Source organism: Centroberyx affinis, unplaced genomic scaffold (genome assembly GCF_046629955.1).
Source record: "Centroberyx affinis isolate AG114_WGS23_722 - 3 ecotype Tasmania unplaced genomic scaffold, CSIRO-AGI_Caff_v1 ptg001437l_1, whole genome shotgun sequence".
In the NCBI taxonomy this organism is placed as follows: Eukaryota; Metazoa; Chordata; class Actinopteri; order Beryciformes; family Berycidae; genus Centroberyx; species Centroberyx affinis.
The window spans coordinates 266,736-281,965 of NW_027279911.1; the positions used below are offsets into that span (position 1 = coordinate 266,736).

General features: G+C 45.2%; 1 protein-coding gene across 1 annotated transcript; it reads left to right on the plus strand.

Moving 5' to 3' along the window:
* The first annotated feature begins 3,334 nt into the window (after nucleotides 1-3,334).
* LOC139650102 (olfactory receptor 10A6-like) lies at nucleotides 3,335-4,270 on the plus strand. The gene has a single exon (XM_071526656.1). The coding sequence runs from the start codon at nucleotides 3,335-3,337 to the stop codon at nucleotides 4,268-4,270; it is 936 nt and encodes a 311-aa protein (XP_071382757.1).
* Nucleotides 4,271-15,230: the final 10,960 nt, after the last annotated feature.

Sequence of the window (15,230 nt, forward strand, 5' to 3'; positions counted from 1 at the left end):
ACATGTTTCTGCACCCTCAGCCCATTTTAAATAGATATTTAAAAGTGTTAAAACTATTGTTGCTTACTCACTGTTCGTAGTCTGCAAAGACCTGTGACTTCGCAGAGAGCTGGGCTGGCTCGAGAAAAGAGGAGGCTGGACGTGGATGCTGACAGACAGGAAAACACATTCACATGTTTAAGCATCCTCATTCCTTGTGAAATAGATATTTAAACTTGTGATGTGACATATCTAGGCAACAGCTGAAGGCAGAAAGAGGAAAAGAACAATTTGTCTGCCTGAAATTATTGTTGCTTAATCACCTTTCGGTGTCTGCAAAGAGACCTATCTGTGTTAGACGGCTGGCTCCGAAAAAGAGGATAGACGTGGATACTGACAGACAGGAAAACACATATTCACATGTTTATGCATCCCCAGTCCATGTTAAATAGATATTGAAAACGTGTGCTAAAATCATTGTTGCTTACTCACTGTTTGGTGTCTGCAAAGAGACATTTCAATCGCAGCTTCCTAACGTACTTGCGGCGATAGCTATAGCTGACGTTAGCTAGTGGCGATTGCTAACGTTAGCGCGCTAGCTAATAACGTTAGCAATCGCCGCTAGCTAACGTCAGCTAACGTTAGCAATAACGATTGGCTCGTGAAATGTAACTTGATGGAAATTCGACAGCTGACCAACTATATCCCATTCCCTTTGTGCTTTATCTAGTTCATTCCAACGCTAGCAGTTGAATTGTACCCAATTAGCTAACTTAGCTACCTGAACCTCAGCTGAAGTAACGTTAGCTAACGACCACTTTATATTAGCTACGTTAGCTACCAATTTTGAACTTAAGTTAAGTAAAATCGCATCGAGCTTTATCTGAATTAAAGTTAGCAAACTGCAGATATCATATTCAGTCATCAGGTAACATCAATGTAACTGTGAACAACGTTAATTTGATCGTCAGCTTAACAGGCTATGTAAGTTTGTTTGGTTAGCTGTAAAATAAAATGATATTCGACGTGCACTAACTCATTTTGCCGGTAAATATTGTATTGATACAGCTTTTCGGGGGCCGCATTGATCCACCCGATCCTGCCGAAAAACCCATTCGTCGTGACCCCCGCCGAAATCTCGGTTGGATCACCGGGAACAAATCAGCGCCAAGCTAACAGCCTTGGCCAGCAACATGCAGCCGGGAGCGTCGGCCGATGCGCCGAAACCACCACACTCTGTGTGTCTCTCTCTTCACCAACAGAACAGAGGGCTGTCAGGTGGACTGAGCTCGTGCATATGCATGGAAATAAACGGCGATTTTACTTTTCAAGCTTCAGTTATCACATGCATGATATTGGTCAGCCTGCTTACTGTGTGGGAGAAATGAGCTACCTCAAAACACAAGATGGCACTATGACTCTTTAAATCTCCATTACATTGGGCTGGGCTCCATGGATAACCTTTTGATGTAAATAAATGACAACACAGGTGTGTTGTTATATAGATCTGTTGCACCAGTTTTCTTTTGGGAAAGTATAAAGTGGGATATACTGCAATTCATTTTCATTTGGATTTTATAAAGCTCTGTCCAGTAACCTGGAGCACTTTTTTATTTTGAGATTTGTTTGAGTGAGAGTGAGAGAAGGTCCTGTAACCTGGTGCAGTTTTGGAGAAAATGTAAGTTATTAATAGTCAATGTTTTATTATGAACATACAATTGAATTTTAATTTTCCGGGTCCGGCCCATATCTGGCCCAGGTGACATCACCCGAGTCTGATGCTACGCCGAGTGTGCCGAATCCTAGCCAGAATTGGGCCAAGTCCACCTGGCTAGCTGGGTTGGGACACTCACAAGTTGTTCTATGATGGGAAATTTTGGTGCCATTGTGTACTTCACTTATTGGTTGATTCAACTCTATACTAAATGGGTCACAATTGCTCAGATTGCTTATCAAAACACTAAGTAGAAATAATAGTGAATGTGTGCATACGCAGGCAGGCAACAAGCATGCATTTAAAACAGATAGCTAAGGAATGCAGCAAGCCAAACTGTTAGAATAGTATAGTTGCAAGGCTGCAATGAAAGGTTGAGGTGGGAGGTGGTCGATCCCAACTTAAAGTAGATTTCAAAATTAAATTGGATGTTCCAATTGAATGAATGCAATTAGTGGAGGAGGGCATGCATTCATATTACAGCAATCTGTGCTAAAGGCTAACCAGGATGTTAGTGAGCACAATTTATTCAAGCAAACACTGGCTAATGTAATACCACTGCTAAGGCAAGCAGGCCTTGAGCTCTGCTAATGAGTGGGTTAGCAAGCCAGTCTGTTCAAGCACATGTAGCTAGCATTAGTCTATGGCAGTTAGCTTAGGCTAGGATAAGGCGGATGTTTGCGACACTATTGTTCAGTGAATTAGAGCTATGCTAAAAGCTAGTAGCTTAGCTTGTATGAGCATGCATAAAGGACACAGAATGTCTGTCTGAATTTAGATTCTGTCCCCTCACTTTAATCTAAAGTTAGGCACCAGTGATCAGGGGGCCCCAGGTTGTTGTTGTTGACAACAGGCCTAATCCTTTAACCTGTTTGCTCTCCATTCACAAACTTAAAATTCTGTTGCAAACTTTAATTTTCTTTCATACAATGCGTCCTTTTTTAAAAATGTGTGACGAATTAGTTTTAGCAGTGTGAGATAGTCTGGCCAAGAATTGTTTGAATAAATTAGTTTTTTTCCTTTGATAATTATAATCCTTTGATAGATGGCTTCATCACATTCTACTTGTTGTGTGTGTTTACCTATGGACCACTATAAAAGTTCAGCAGCTGGTTCTGTCTGTCTCAGTACGGGTGGGGGGTGGGGGTGTTACAACAGTCTGGAGGCCTTACTCACATGCCATCTCTGAGATCTTTCTCATCACATTTGGTAATTATCTTAGGAAAAGGGCATATGACTGATGTGTGTTAGCGCTGAAGGCTGGCTGTTTATTTTAATGATCTGATAATCTTATGACTAATTAAGTACAAGACATCTCCAGCATGACTCTCAGTGATTAGATCCCACACATGGTTTTTATTTGTTACTTTCTTTAATTGTTGATGTTTTGTGTGAACTCTTAAGACACTTGCATATAGAATAACCACCATTTAAAAACTCTTGATTGATAGTAAAAGAGCAAAGGAAAGTACCAGTTATATTTCCTGTACAAAATGATCGATGGCAAAATAACCACTACTAAAATTATATGAATGAATTCCTCCCATGTTAGATTACATCTCTGTTTTCTTGGTGCATTACTTTTCATAAGTTGTAGTTGCAGGTTCAGTCTGCCTAAGCCTGTATGTTATTACTGCTGACATGGGAAACTCAACACAGATTGTGTCATTTGTGTTGGCTATGTATGGTAACATAGGAAACTTAAAGTACCTGTTTTTCACCCTGGCAATGCTATTATACACATCAGTAATTTTTGCCAACGTAGTTCTCATTGTCATTATATATGTGGACAGAAATCTGCATGAGCCCATGTATCTATTTCTCTGTAGTTTGTTTGCTAATGAAATATATGGTAGCACAACTTTCTTGCCCTGCTTAATGACACAATTATTGTCAGAGACACATGAAATTTCTGTCTTTTACTGTTTTATACAAATATTTTCTATTCATGCATATGTAAGTGTTGAATATGCAAATTTAACAAGCATGGCATATGACAGATATGTGTGTATCTGTAAGCCTTTACATTACAATGTGATCATAACCAAACGAAGAGTACAACAAACCATTGTAGCTATCTGGATACTTTGTTTTATGGAAGTTGGAGTTTTGTTGTCTTTCACTGCTCGTTTAAAGCTTTGTGGAAATATTATCAACAACGTTGCTTGTGGGAACCATCTTGTAGTGAAACTTTCTTGTTCATTAGACACAATAGTGTCAGAGATTCATGATCTGCTTTTTGGTCTTGTTTTTGCCGTTGTTATCCCTACAAGTTTTATTTCATACACATATATAAAGATTCTGGCTGTATGTTTAAAATCTTCCAAAGAGACCAGACGGAAGGCTTTCAGTACCTGCACTCCACATCTTGTTTCTCTCATTAACTTTGCTTTTGGCTGTTTTTATGCTTTAATAACTCAGAGATATGGCACAATGTTTCTTCCATATCCACTGCGTGTTATGTCATCTATGTACGTCTTGATTTTTCAACCTCTTTTAAGTCCAATCATGTATGGTCTTAAACTGTCAAAAATTAGACATGCTTACAAAAACTTTCTGACATCAAAGATTATGTAATTTTACATGTCATGCAAATTCTTTGAAATCTTTAATAATATCTTTAATAATCTTTAATAATATCTTGTCTAGACATGAATCTCCAGACAAGTATAAGGAGAAATTCCCATAAAAGCCAGTCTTAAAAAGTGTGTTTTAGAAGATGAAACTGGGTTAGCTAGCCTAACTTCCCAGGCAGGACATTCCAACAGAACGTCCTTAACAGAAGACGTTCATTGAGTGTCTAAATTTTATAATGCAATACTAAGATTGTTTTATAATATGACCCCTCTTCTTTGTGTTTGTGTGTGTGTAAAATGACCTCTATTTTTTGTGAGAGTGTGTGTGTGAGTATGTGTGTATCAATGTATCTGTACGAATGTATGTACTTACGTGTGTGTATATTTGTGTGTATGTATATATATATATATATATATATATATATATATATATATATATATATATATTCTAGTATTTTTTATGTGTATTATTTTTAGCCTGTGTCTCCTAACTCTAAATGAGTGTCCTCAACTTCCTTTTTTATCGGGGTACTGTGTTTGTTGCTCTGTTTGACCTGTATGTTGAGGAGTGACACATAAATAAAATTCTATCAATCTATCTATCTATCTATCTATCTATCTATCTATCTACGAACCAAAGTCTAGAGACACAGTCTAGTCTTGAGCCTAGACTGTGGAACAGACAAAAGGGCCTTGCTTGAGGATCGAAAGATGCGCTCCGGCTCAAAAGGAGCTAAAAGGTCAGCAATATAGCTAGGTGCTAGACCATGCCATACTTTAAATGTAATCACTAAAATTTTAAAATCAATTGAAATCAAACTGGTAACCAGTGCAAATGTGCTAAGATTGGCGTAATATTGTCTCTACGTTTGGTTCCAGTTAAAATCCTAGCTGAGGCATTCTGAACAAGCTGGAGATGTGAGAATGATTTTTGACTGAGGCATGTATAGATAGAGTTGCAGTAGTCTAGATTAAATAAAATAAAATAATTGAATTACCTTTTCTCAATCAGAGTTAAAAATGACTTGATTTTTGATATATTTCTCAGTTGAAGGAACAGGACTGCACGGCTGTCTTTACCTGCTCCTCAAAACTCAGGTCACTGTCAAAAATCACTCTTAAGTTTCTGGCCACTGATTGCATATTTGATGAAGATGAAGTCACCTAGATCATGGAGAATAAGATTTCTAGAGTTGGGTCATCCGAGTAAGGCAGGGCTCTTAACTAATTTCTTTCACCATCCTCCCGGAACCATCCGAAATACAATCTAAGCTGTCCCGAAATGAATGTGGGCCGACCCGAATTTAAAATATTTGTTTTTTCTACATTATCATTAGTTAAAATCATTCAAAGTAATCTTTAGCATAAATAAAACATCATACAAATGATTAGATGATCAATCATCAACCTTTTTATTTAAATTCATCTGCAAAGATTAGATTAGAGACTAGAGGTAAATCAGTCACACCACAGAAAACTTTTAACTTTGGTAAGTATAATACATATAATATATACTGATAAAATATTTTAATGGAGCTTGACAAGCTGCTGCCCAGCCAGCAACGGAGTGGGTCCAGGCCTAATTAGTCTTGGAACTGGGGTCTTCCGGTCCTGCAGCCACTACTCCACCACTTGGTGACTGCTTTCTCTGCATTGAATTGCTGTGCAGGAGGGCCATGAACTGAGATGTGCCGGAGGAAGCTAAGCATCTTGTTTGACAAGCAAGATCTCCAGTCTGACTTAATTCTCTTCATGCTGGAGAATCCACGCTCGCAGCAAGATGAATTCATGGGGAACACTTGCATGATCTCCATCATGACCTTCATGTGCTCAAACTGGTCTTCCCTTCCAACAGCACCCTGAAGTAGCCGCTGCCACAGCACCTGGGGTTCAAGGTGCCTGTAGTGACGCTGAACGAGGACTTTCAGGTCAAGCCACTCTCTCTTCGCTGCCGCTACAGTAGTAAAGTCCCCACATGCTGCAAGGATGGATTGGAAATGCTCCATGAATTGGATGAGCTCCGCATTGCCAATTGTTGCCAGTTCAGCTGTGTCTTCTGGCCAGCGAGACAGAATTCCCATCTCCAGATTCCCAAAGCGTGCTGACAGAAACCTACACAGGTCGCTGATGAGGCGGAGCTTTAGTGAGTTGAAGGTGGAATTATCCGTTTCACTCCTGTTGAGCTGGACATTCTGCCAGATGTTTCCAGGTCCAACCTCATCCAGTACCTTCTGGAGCCTTGGGCCTGGGTCTGTCTAGGTTTGTAATAAAAGGAAAGAAAGAAAAGTTTTACCCAAATATTTCTTATTATATAATCACAGCACAATATACTTGTACAGTTTTTCAATAATATAATCACAAGTTACAAAATATCTTTACAGTTTTTCATATTTAGGACTTCGCAAGTCACATAGAAAACAATAATGTTCAACAATTACAAATAAATGTTACTGACCTGCATGGCTACAAGTGACAGTGTTGTTGTTTGTAGTCCATCAGAGACCATCTGCAAGGTCAGTCCATCCCTCTGAAACAGCAGGCTGAACTGCTTCAGCTCCTGAAGAATGTCCAACACCAAGTGAATGAACATCACCATCTTGTGTTGTGTCAGGGACCGATGAATGGAACGTGCTCTCCCTTTCATTACTGCACTGGCCTCCCTGTCATTTGGATCATTAGCATGGTTCTCAAAGTGAACCAGGGTAACTTTGAAGTTCTTCAACAATACTTCAAGGGCCCTGGACATATGTGGAAACCATCTTGTCCCATCAATGTTGCCTGGTTTGACCACATCTATGCCCATGGCTTTTTCCCAGTGCATGGAGCTCACGGGAAGCATTTGCAGAGTGGGAATAGTGCTTGTAAACACCATTCAGTGTCTCCTTCAATTCAGCCAGCAGAGGCACTGATTTGATGCTGTCAAGCACTGACAGCTCCAGTCTGTGAGCCACACATCAGATTGGTACAAGTGAGGGACACAGTTGTTTGAGCTTGGCTGCCACTCCATTGTGAACTCCCATCATCACAGATGCACCATCACAGCCGTCAGGCCCACATTCCTCAAACCAACAAGTATGGCAAGGATGCCTTGGCTGTGGGCATGCTCCAGTGAAACAATGTCAATTTTGCCACCGTCCACACCAACGAAAAGGTTGTTCCCTTTTGCAAGACTGGGAAAAGCTTTTGCAGAACATCATGCCCGTCTCTGCATCAAATTCAGCAAATCGGAAAGTTTTCTTCCACTCCGGCAACCATTTGCGTTTTCTTTTTGCCTCATATTTGCTTGAGCTTGAGGCATTTGAGGCAATTTGCAAATAGAAAAGTAAAAGTTTTACTGTACAGTGTATAGCCTACAGTATACTCACATGGATTTACAGAAAATACATGATGCATCATTTTAAAGACCCTATAGACAACTTTTTTGCTTTATCATTATGAAGTAAATGTTGATTGCACAGTGTAATGGCTATAGAATAATGACACCATCGGCGTTTAGATTGGTTCCCTATATGCCTCGCTTTCACTATGCAATTCTGTCTGCCACCGGGTACGATCTCCCCAGGAGAATGAAGGCTCGATTTACGGCACAAAGGAAGTGCATCATCCATTGCGCAACCAAAAGAAGAATAGGTTTTCCCCGGTAGCTACCAGGAAAACACACAACCTGCCTACTTATTAATACTACCGGATGTTTTACTCTGCCTTTATAATAGCACTGAGATCGGGGTTTCTAGTTCAAATTGGAATTCTTACGGTTGTTTCTTGCTTTGGACAGTAGCCAGGCTGCTGGCGGTAGCGTGAGCCATGTTGCTAATGGCGTTAGCCATGTTGCTAATGCTACCGCTAGCAGCCAGAAATGAAGGTACATGGAAGCCAGGACCAGCCAGAAACAAACATCTATGTTTGTTTCTGGAACAAAAGAATCAAAAATCTAACTATGCCTTTTTCTGGCTGCTAGCGTTAGCAACGTTAGCCATGTTGCTAATGCTAGCTACGCTAGCTAACGGTAACGCTAGCAGCCAGAAATAAACAAATGATCCATTGTCAGTTTCATAATCTAAACAAAGAACATGTTTTCTTGCGGTGGTGAAAGTTACTATATTATGTTATGATCAAGGAGTTGATAAGCAGACAGATGGTTTGTTCTATTGCACCGAGCTAGGCTCTAACAGAAAGCGATCTGGTTGTCTTTGCGACACCGGTGCAAACAACAATACCACTTGGAAACACTAGGGGGGGACAATGGGGGGAAAGCTGAAAAGTTGTCTGTATCCACTTTAACTTATCAGTAGAAAAGTGGTTTGTTTATTTTTGTTCATAAATTTATAATTTATTCAAAACATGTTTTGTTTTTTTTAAGTCATTTTATTGGTTCATTATTTATACACAGAGAGGTTTGTGTTCCAGCTGTTTGACAAGGAGGGCAAAGGCAGTCTGAGTGCAGTGGAGCTGTCAGACCTCATGGGGGTGCTGCTGGGTTTTCCACAGTACCACAGTGCTCAACTTTATGCTGAGGCCTCCATTAAAGGCCAGCTTACTGAAGGTGAGTTTGTTGTTTTGTTTACCATGTGATCGATTACGTTGGGTGTAATCATCAATAAAAAGTAATCATATGGATCACTGGCACTTCACACTCTCTCTCTGCGGGCCTGGTCTAGGATGTCGGTAATCAAAAGGAGTCTCCTCCCCTCAGAGCTCTTCCTCACTGCCTCAGTGGCTACCAGCTTGCCTGTCACCTCCCGCCGGCCGCCACTCCCTCCTTTCAACCCCTTTGTCGACCGGGCCAATCCTGTCTTTATCCGCTTCATTTTCCCCGTCATCATTAAACATTTCCTCCAATTCAACAAAAAGTCTGCCTCAGCCATTTTTCTAATATCGTAACTTGCTTGTTCGTATCGTAAGTTGCTAGTTAGCTTTGTGAGTTTAGCTTTGTCATATGTCTGTTACATTACATTACAATACATTACATTAATTCATAACTTGCAGTCACGTGACTGGTTTGTCGTCACCGCCATATTGACGCCCGATGCCCGACTCCGCCATTGTAGCAGTCGGAAGTAGCAGTAGTAGTCGCTAGCGAGAGTGTTTTGAGAGTGATCGAGAGGAAATCAGTCAGCATTTATTACCGTGTCGGGAAGGCACTGAAAATGCCCGTGATATGTTGTGCTGTTGGGTGCAACAATCGTGTTGGAGTGGATGGGGTAAAGTTTCATCGTTTGCCCACCGATAAGGAGCGGCGCGATCGGTGGCTAGCAGCCATCAGGAGAGACAAGTGGACTCCAACGAAGCATTCACGTCTTTGCAGTGCTCACTTTGTCTCAGGTAAGCGTGTAACAGAGAGAGTTTGTATAATTATCTTGATAGATACCATACGTTATATGTTAAATAGCTATTTGCCATACTGTCTTTGTAGCTGTCGACTCTCATCAGCCTCATTTTGTTTTGTTACTTGCCCCCGCTGCGATGTGCCATCTCCGTTAGCATGGAGCTAGCATGTCGTAGCTTAACCCAAACTTGCCAGCTAACGTTGCAATTGTACTTTTATCTTGCTATCTACTTCACACTATTCTTGCTCAGCATCATGAATGATCAATACATTGTGATGAGGAAGAGCAGTGTGCACGATCTTCTTTTCTCAAGACTGAAGTGATACTTTCCAACGCACCTGCATCAGAGATCGTTGGATGTGCAAATATTTCCATGGAAAAAACTTGCTATCTACACCATTGGTTTAGTCACAGCAGTGCATCTTGAGTGCAGATTTAATCAATAGACCTATCATTTGCTGGCAGGCACATCTAGTGAAGGCTGACACAGGACTCTTTACAACCAAAGATTACTGTATCTGGGCTAGTGAATGACATGATACAAGTCATATTCTTGGTGTTATTCAGCCACTAGTATGGTTGTATGGTTAGCTACAGACACAATACACTAATACATTTGCTATATGTTTTTACAGGAAAGAGTGACAACCCACTGAGCCCAGACTTTGTGCCATCCATCTTCGCTCATGTATCATCCCCTCAGAAGCATACCGTGATGTACAGTGTGCAGAAGTTTGAGGCAAGGCAGGCCATGAAGAGGAAAAGGAGGCAAACTGAGGAACAGTCCAGTGCAATGATGGGAGAGGAATCGGAAAGGGAGGATTTGGAAAGAGAGAGATCAGAGCACACCACTGTGGAAGTTGACGCTGGAAGCTTGGGTGACGTCCCACCGTGCAATCATCCAAAATGTGTGTCCATCATGAAAACACTGAAAGGGGAATGTGATTCACTGAAAGCCGAAGTCCACCACCTGAGAAAGACAGAAAAACAACTTCGAGAAAGAATTGAGACACTGTCTTTCAGTCAAGCCAGCTTCAAGGGAAATGACGAGAAGGTTCAGGAGCTTACAGGGCTACCTTCCTATGCCAAGCTGATGGTGGTGTTCACTTTCATTTCAGCCTTCCTCAAAGGTGGTTCCCTCACACCTTTTCAGCAGTTTCTTCTTACACTCATGCGTATGAAGTTCAACATGCCACTTCACTTCCTGGGACATGTATTTAGTGTTTCATCAGCTACAGCAAGTAGACTTTTTAACAACACTTTGAATGTGATGTCAGTGAGATTGTCATCATTGATAATTTGGCCTGACCAGGAACAGATAAGAATTAGTCTCCCCCTTTGCTTCCGGAATGGCTTTAGTAATTGTACTGCAATAATTGACTGTTTTGAAATATTCATTGAGAAACCCAAAAATCTCAGAGCACGAGCACAAACATACTCCCAGTACAAGCACCATAACACTGCCAAGTACCTGATTGCCATTACACCGCAGGGAGTCATCTCCTTTGTCTCCAAAGGCTGGGGAGGCAGGACCAGTGACAAGCACATCACAGAGAACTGTGGCTTCATCAAGAAGTTGTCCCCAGGGGATGTGGTCCTGGCAGACAGGGGCTTCAATGTCAGAGAGTCGGTAGGCTTGGCATGTGCACACCTGAAGATACCTGCTTTCACAAGGGGGAAGTCCCAACTGCACCCAACTGAAATTGAGTCCACCAGGGGTCTTGCAGCTGTACGGATCCATGTGGAGAGAGTGATTGGTCTTGTGAGGAACAAATTCACCATCCTTCAGGGAACCATTCCCATTACTTTGTGCCATGGAGAGGACTCAGAGGGCTTCACCTCTTTGGACAAGATTGTTTTAGTGTGTTGTGCCCTGTGCAATGTGTGTCCTTCAGTTGTGCCTTCTGAGTGATTGAAACACTGCCTGTAATCTATAATCTGTATATATAATCTTACCCTCTGCAAATATGATGTGAACTATACATAATGTAAATATTCTGCAAATAGTGTAGGCTAGTCTCTAAATATTATACTCTGTAAATAGTGGAACCCGTGTTCTATAAAGATTTTGTAAATGGTGCCTTCTGACACAAACTACTTTGTAAGTATTGTATATATCAGCCGCACAAAGGATTTACTTAATTCTTAATTCTTACTTAATTCTTAATTGTTTACAATAAATAATCAATACAGTGCTTGTTGAAGTGTCATTTATTTCTAATTTCACAATACTTTAAAGTGTAAAACTTGATTAGAAAAATTAAATACAATAGGATTTTTTTATAATACAGATATGATTTGGCAATTCTTGTGTAGCTTCAATATAAAAAAGGAAAGCATTCTGTCATGGTTTGGCCATGACCTGCCTGTGTTTCTTTCTGTGTTCCCTGCCTCCCTTGTGTCTCCGCCTCCTGGTTTGTCTGTCAGTCTGTCAGTGTGTAGTGTGGGTGTGGCTCCCTCTCTCCCCCAGCTCCTGCTCCCACACACCTGTACCTCATTTGTAATCACCCCATGTGTATATTAGTCTTGTTTCCCCAGTCAGTCTTTGTCGGTTCATTGTTCTGTATTGTGTTTGTGTCAGTTTGTGAAGAGCTCTTATTTTTGGATTTCCTGTGTCACCTGCTATTTGTTCAATTAAACTCCCAGTCTGGGGATTTTTGATCACCACCTGCATCGCTGTCCTGCGTTTGGGTCCTCACCACACCTACCCGTGACAGAATGAACCGACCAAGACTGGACCCAGCGGACAGCACCCAGCTACCACACAGCCTGCCTTCACCTGGTGAGCCCTGCTTGTCTGTTTGACCTGCGCTCTCAACCCTACCCTCTCGTCCCGGCAGTGGAAGAAAGCTCCGGGGGGTTTCAGCCCCTTTCCCTGCCAGTTTGTCTGGATCCCCAACACTCTCAAGCCTACCCTCTCGTGTCCCGGCAGTGGAAGAAAGCTCCGGGGGGTTTCAGCCCCTTTCCCTGCCAGTTTGTCTGGATCCCCAGCGCTCTCAAGCCTACCCTCTCGTCCCGGCAGTGGAAGAAAGCTCCGGGGGGTTTCAGCCCCTTTCCCTGCCTGCTTCTGTCTTCCCAGTGTTCTCAAACCTACCCCATAACAGTACGAACTAGCCAACATGGACCCAGCAGACAGGTCTCCTCCCTCTGCAACTGGCATTGAGATGATCTCCCTGTTCTCATATTTTGCCCGGCAAGCAGCCTTGTCAGCTAGCCAGTAGCCTAGCTACCAGCCCAAGCCTAGGCCGCAGCAGCAGCCTAGCTACCAGTCCAAGCTCCAGCAGCAGCCTAGCTACCAGCCCAAGCCCCAGCAGCAGCCGAGCTACCAGCCCAAGCCTAGGCCGCAGCAGCAGCCTAGCTACCAGTCCAAGCTCCAGCAGCAGCCGAGCTACCAGCCCAAGTTCCAGTCTGCTAGCTTTGGGCCTGCTAGCTACCAGCCAGCACTCCAGTCGGTTAGGCTCGGGGTTTTGAGCCTAAAACCTGCCTGTCCTGACCCGGCTTTCCCAGAACCCCTGGTTTCTACCAAGGATCATCTGGGGAGCCGCCCTGATGCCCAGCGGTCATCCTTTGAGGGGACTCGTCTTGCCTTTTTCACGGGGACCCGTGGAGGCACCAAGAGGCGGCGAGGTCTCCGTGGCTCCCGACGCCACTGGCTCACTCAGCAGTCCTGCGCTACAGAGTCTCCGCTACCCAGCGCCACTACTGGGGTCCAGTCAGTCCCTGTTCCCGAGCCGCGGCAATCCCCTGTTCCTGTCGGGCCGCGGCAATCCCCTGTTCCTGTCGGGCCGCGGCAATCTCCAGTCCCTGTTCCTGTCGGGCCGCGGCAATCTCCAGTTCCTGTTCCTGTCGGGCCATGGTGGTCTCCTGTTCGTGCTGGGTCACAGCACTCTCAGCTTCCTGCGCCGCGGAAGCTCCCTGTCGCCGAGCTGTGGCAGTCACCTGTTCCTGCGCCGCGGAAGCTCCCTGCCGTTGAGCTGCGACAGTCACCTGTTCCTGCACCTCGGCTGGTCCCTGTTCCTGCGCCACGGAAGCTCCCTGTCGCCGAGCTGCGGCAGTCACCTGTTCCTGCGCCGCGGAAGCTCCCTGCCGTCGAGCTGCGGCAGTCACCCGTTCCTGCGCCGCGGAAGCTCCCCGTAGCCGAACCGCGGTGGTCTCCTGTTCCTGCACTGCGGCAATCTCCCGTTCCTGTCGGGCCGCGGCAATCCCAGCTTCCTGCGCCACGGAAGCTTCCTGTCGCCGAGCTGCGACATTCACCTGTTCCTGCGCCTCGGCTGGTCCCTGTTCCTGCGCCACGAAAGTGCCCTGTCGCCGAGCTGCAGCAGTTACCTGTTCCTGCGCCGCGGAAGCTCCCTGTTCCCGCTGAGCCGCGGCAATCTCTTGTTCCTGTTGGGCCGCAGCAGTCTCTTGTTTCTGTTCCTGTTGGGCTGCAAAAGCCTTCTGTTCTTGTTGGGCTGCAAGAGCCTTCTGTTCCTGTTGGGCTGCAAGAGCCTTCTGTTCCTGTTGGGCCGCAGCAGTCTCTTGTTTCTGTTCCTGTTGGGCTGCAAAAGCCTTCTGTTCCTGTTGGGCTGCAAGAGCCTTCTGTTCCTGTTGGGCTGCAAGAGCCTTCTGTTCCTGTTGGGCTGCATGAGCCTTCTGTTCCCGTCTCGCAGCAATCCGCTGAGCCAGAGGTGCAGCAAGTTTTTGGTCCTGTTCTGCTGCAGTCAGCTCTGGCTGTGTGTCAGCAAACCCCTGTTTCCCTACCTTCACCGGCTCGCCTGCCGGGCTCCCAGCTGACACAGCCTGCACTGCAGCCAGATTCCCAGTCGTCGGCCGCATCTGTCGACGCCCTGCCATTCCCCGTCGGCCATCTCAGACAGCCGTTGCCGGCCTCCAGTCCTGCACTCCAGCCGTCTCCGGCCTCCGGTCCTGCACTCCAGCCGCCTCCGGCCTCCGGTCCTGCTTTCCTGTCCCCGGCTTCCAGTCCAGCATTCCTGTCTCCGGCCTCCGATCCTGTACTCCAGTCTCCGGCTTCCGGTCCTGCTTTCCTGTCCCCGGCTTCCGGTCCAGCATTCCTGTCTCCGGCCTCCGATCCTGTACTCCAGTCTCCGGCTTCCGGTCCTGCTTTCCTGTCCCCAGCTTCCGGTCCAGCATTCCTGTCTCCGGCCTCTGGTCCAGCATTCCTGTCTCCGGCCTCTGGTCCCGCACTCCTGAAACAAGAAGCTGACCTCGCAGCCTGCCCCGACCCGCAGCCGAATCTTCTGGTGTCGGCTGCATTCCCTGACCTCCAACTGCGTCGTCGACCTCCTGAGCGGTTCCGCCTTCGTCGTCGACCTCCTGAGCGGTTCCGCCTTCGTCGTCGACCTCCTGAGCGGTTCCGCCTTCGTCGTCGACCTCCTGAGCGGTTCCGCCTTCGTCATCGGCCTCCTGAGCGGTCCCGCCTACATTACCGGCCTCCAGAGCTGTTCTGCCACTCTGGTCGTCCTCCAGAGCTGTTCCGCCACTCTGGTCGTCCTCCTGCCCGTCCTCCAGAGCTGTTCCGCCACTCTGGTCGTCCTCCAGAGCTGTTCCGCCACTCTGGTCGTCCTCCAGAGCTGTTCCGCCACTCTGGTCGTCCTCCAGAGCTGCTGCGCCTACGTGTCCAGCCTCCAGGCCGTC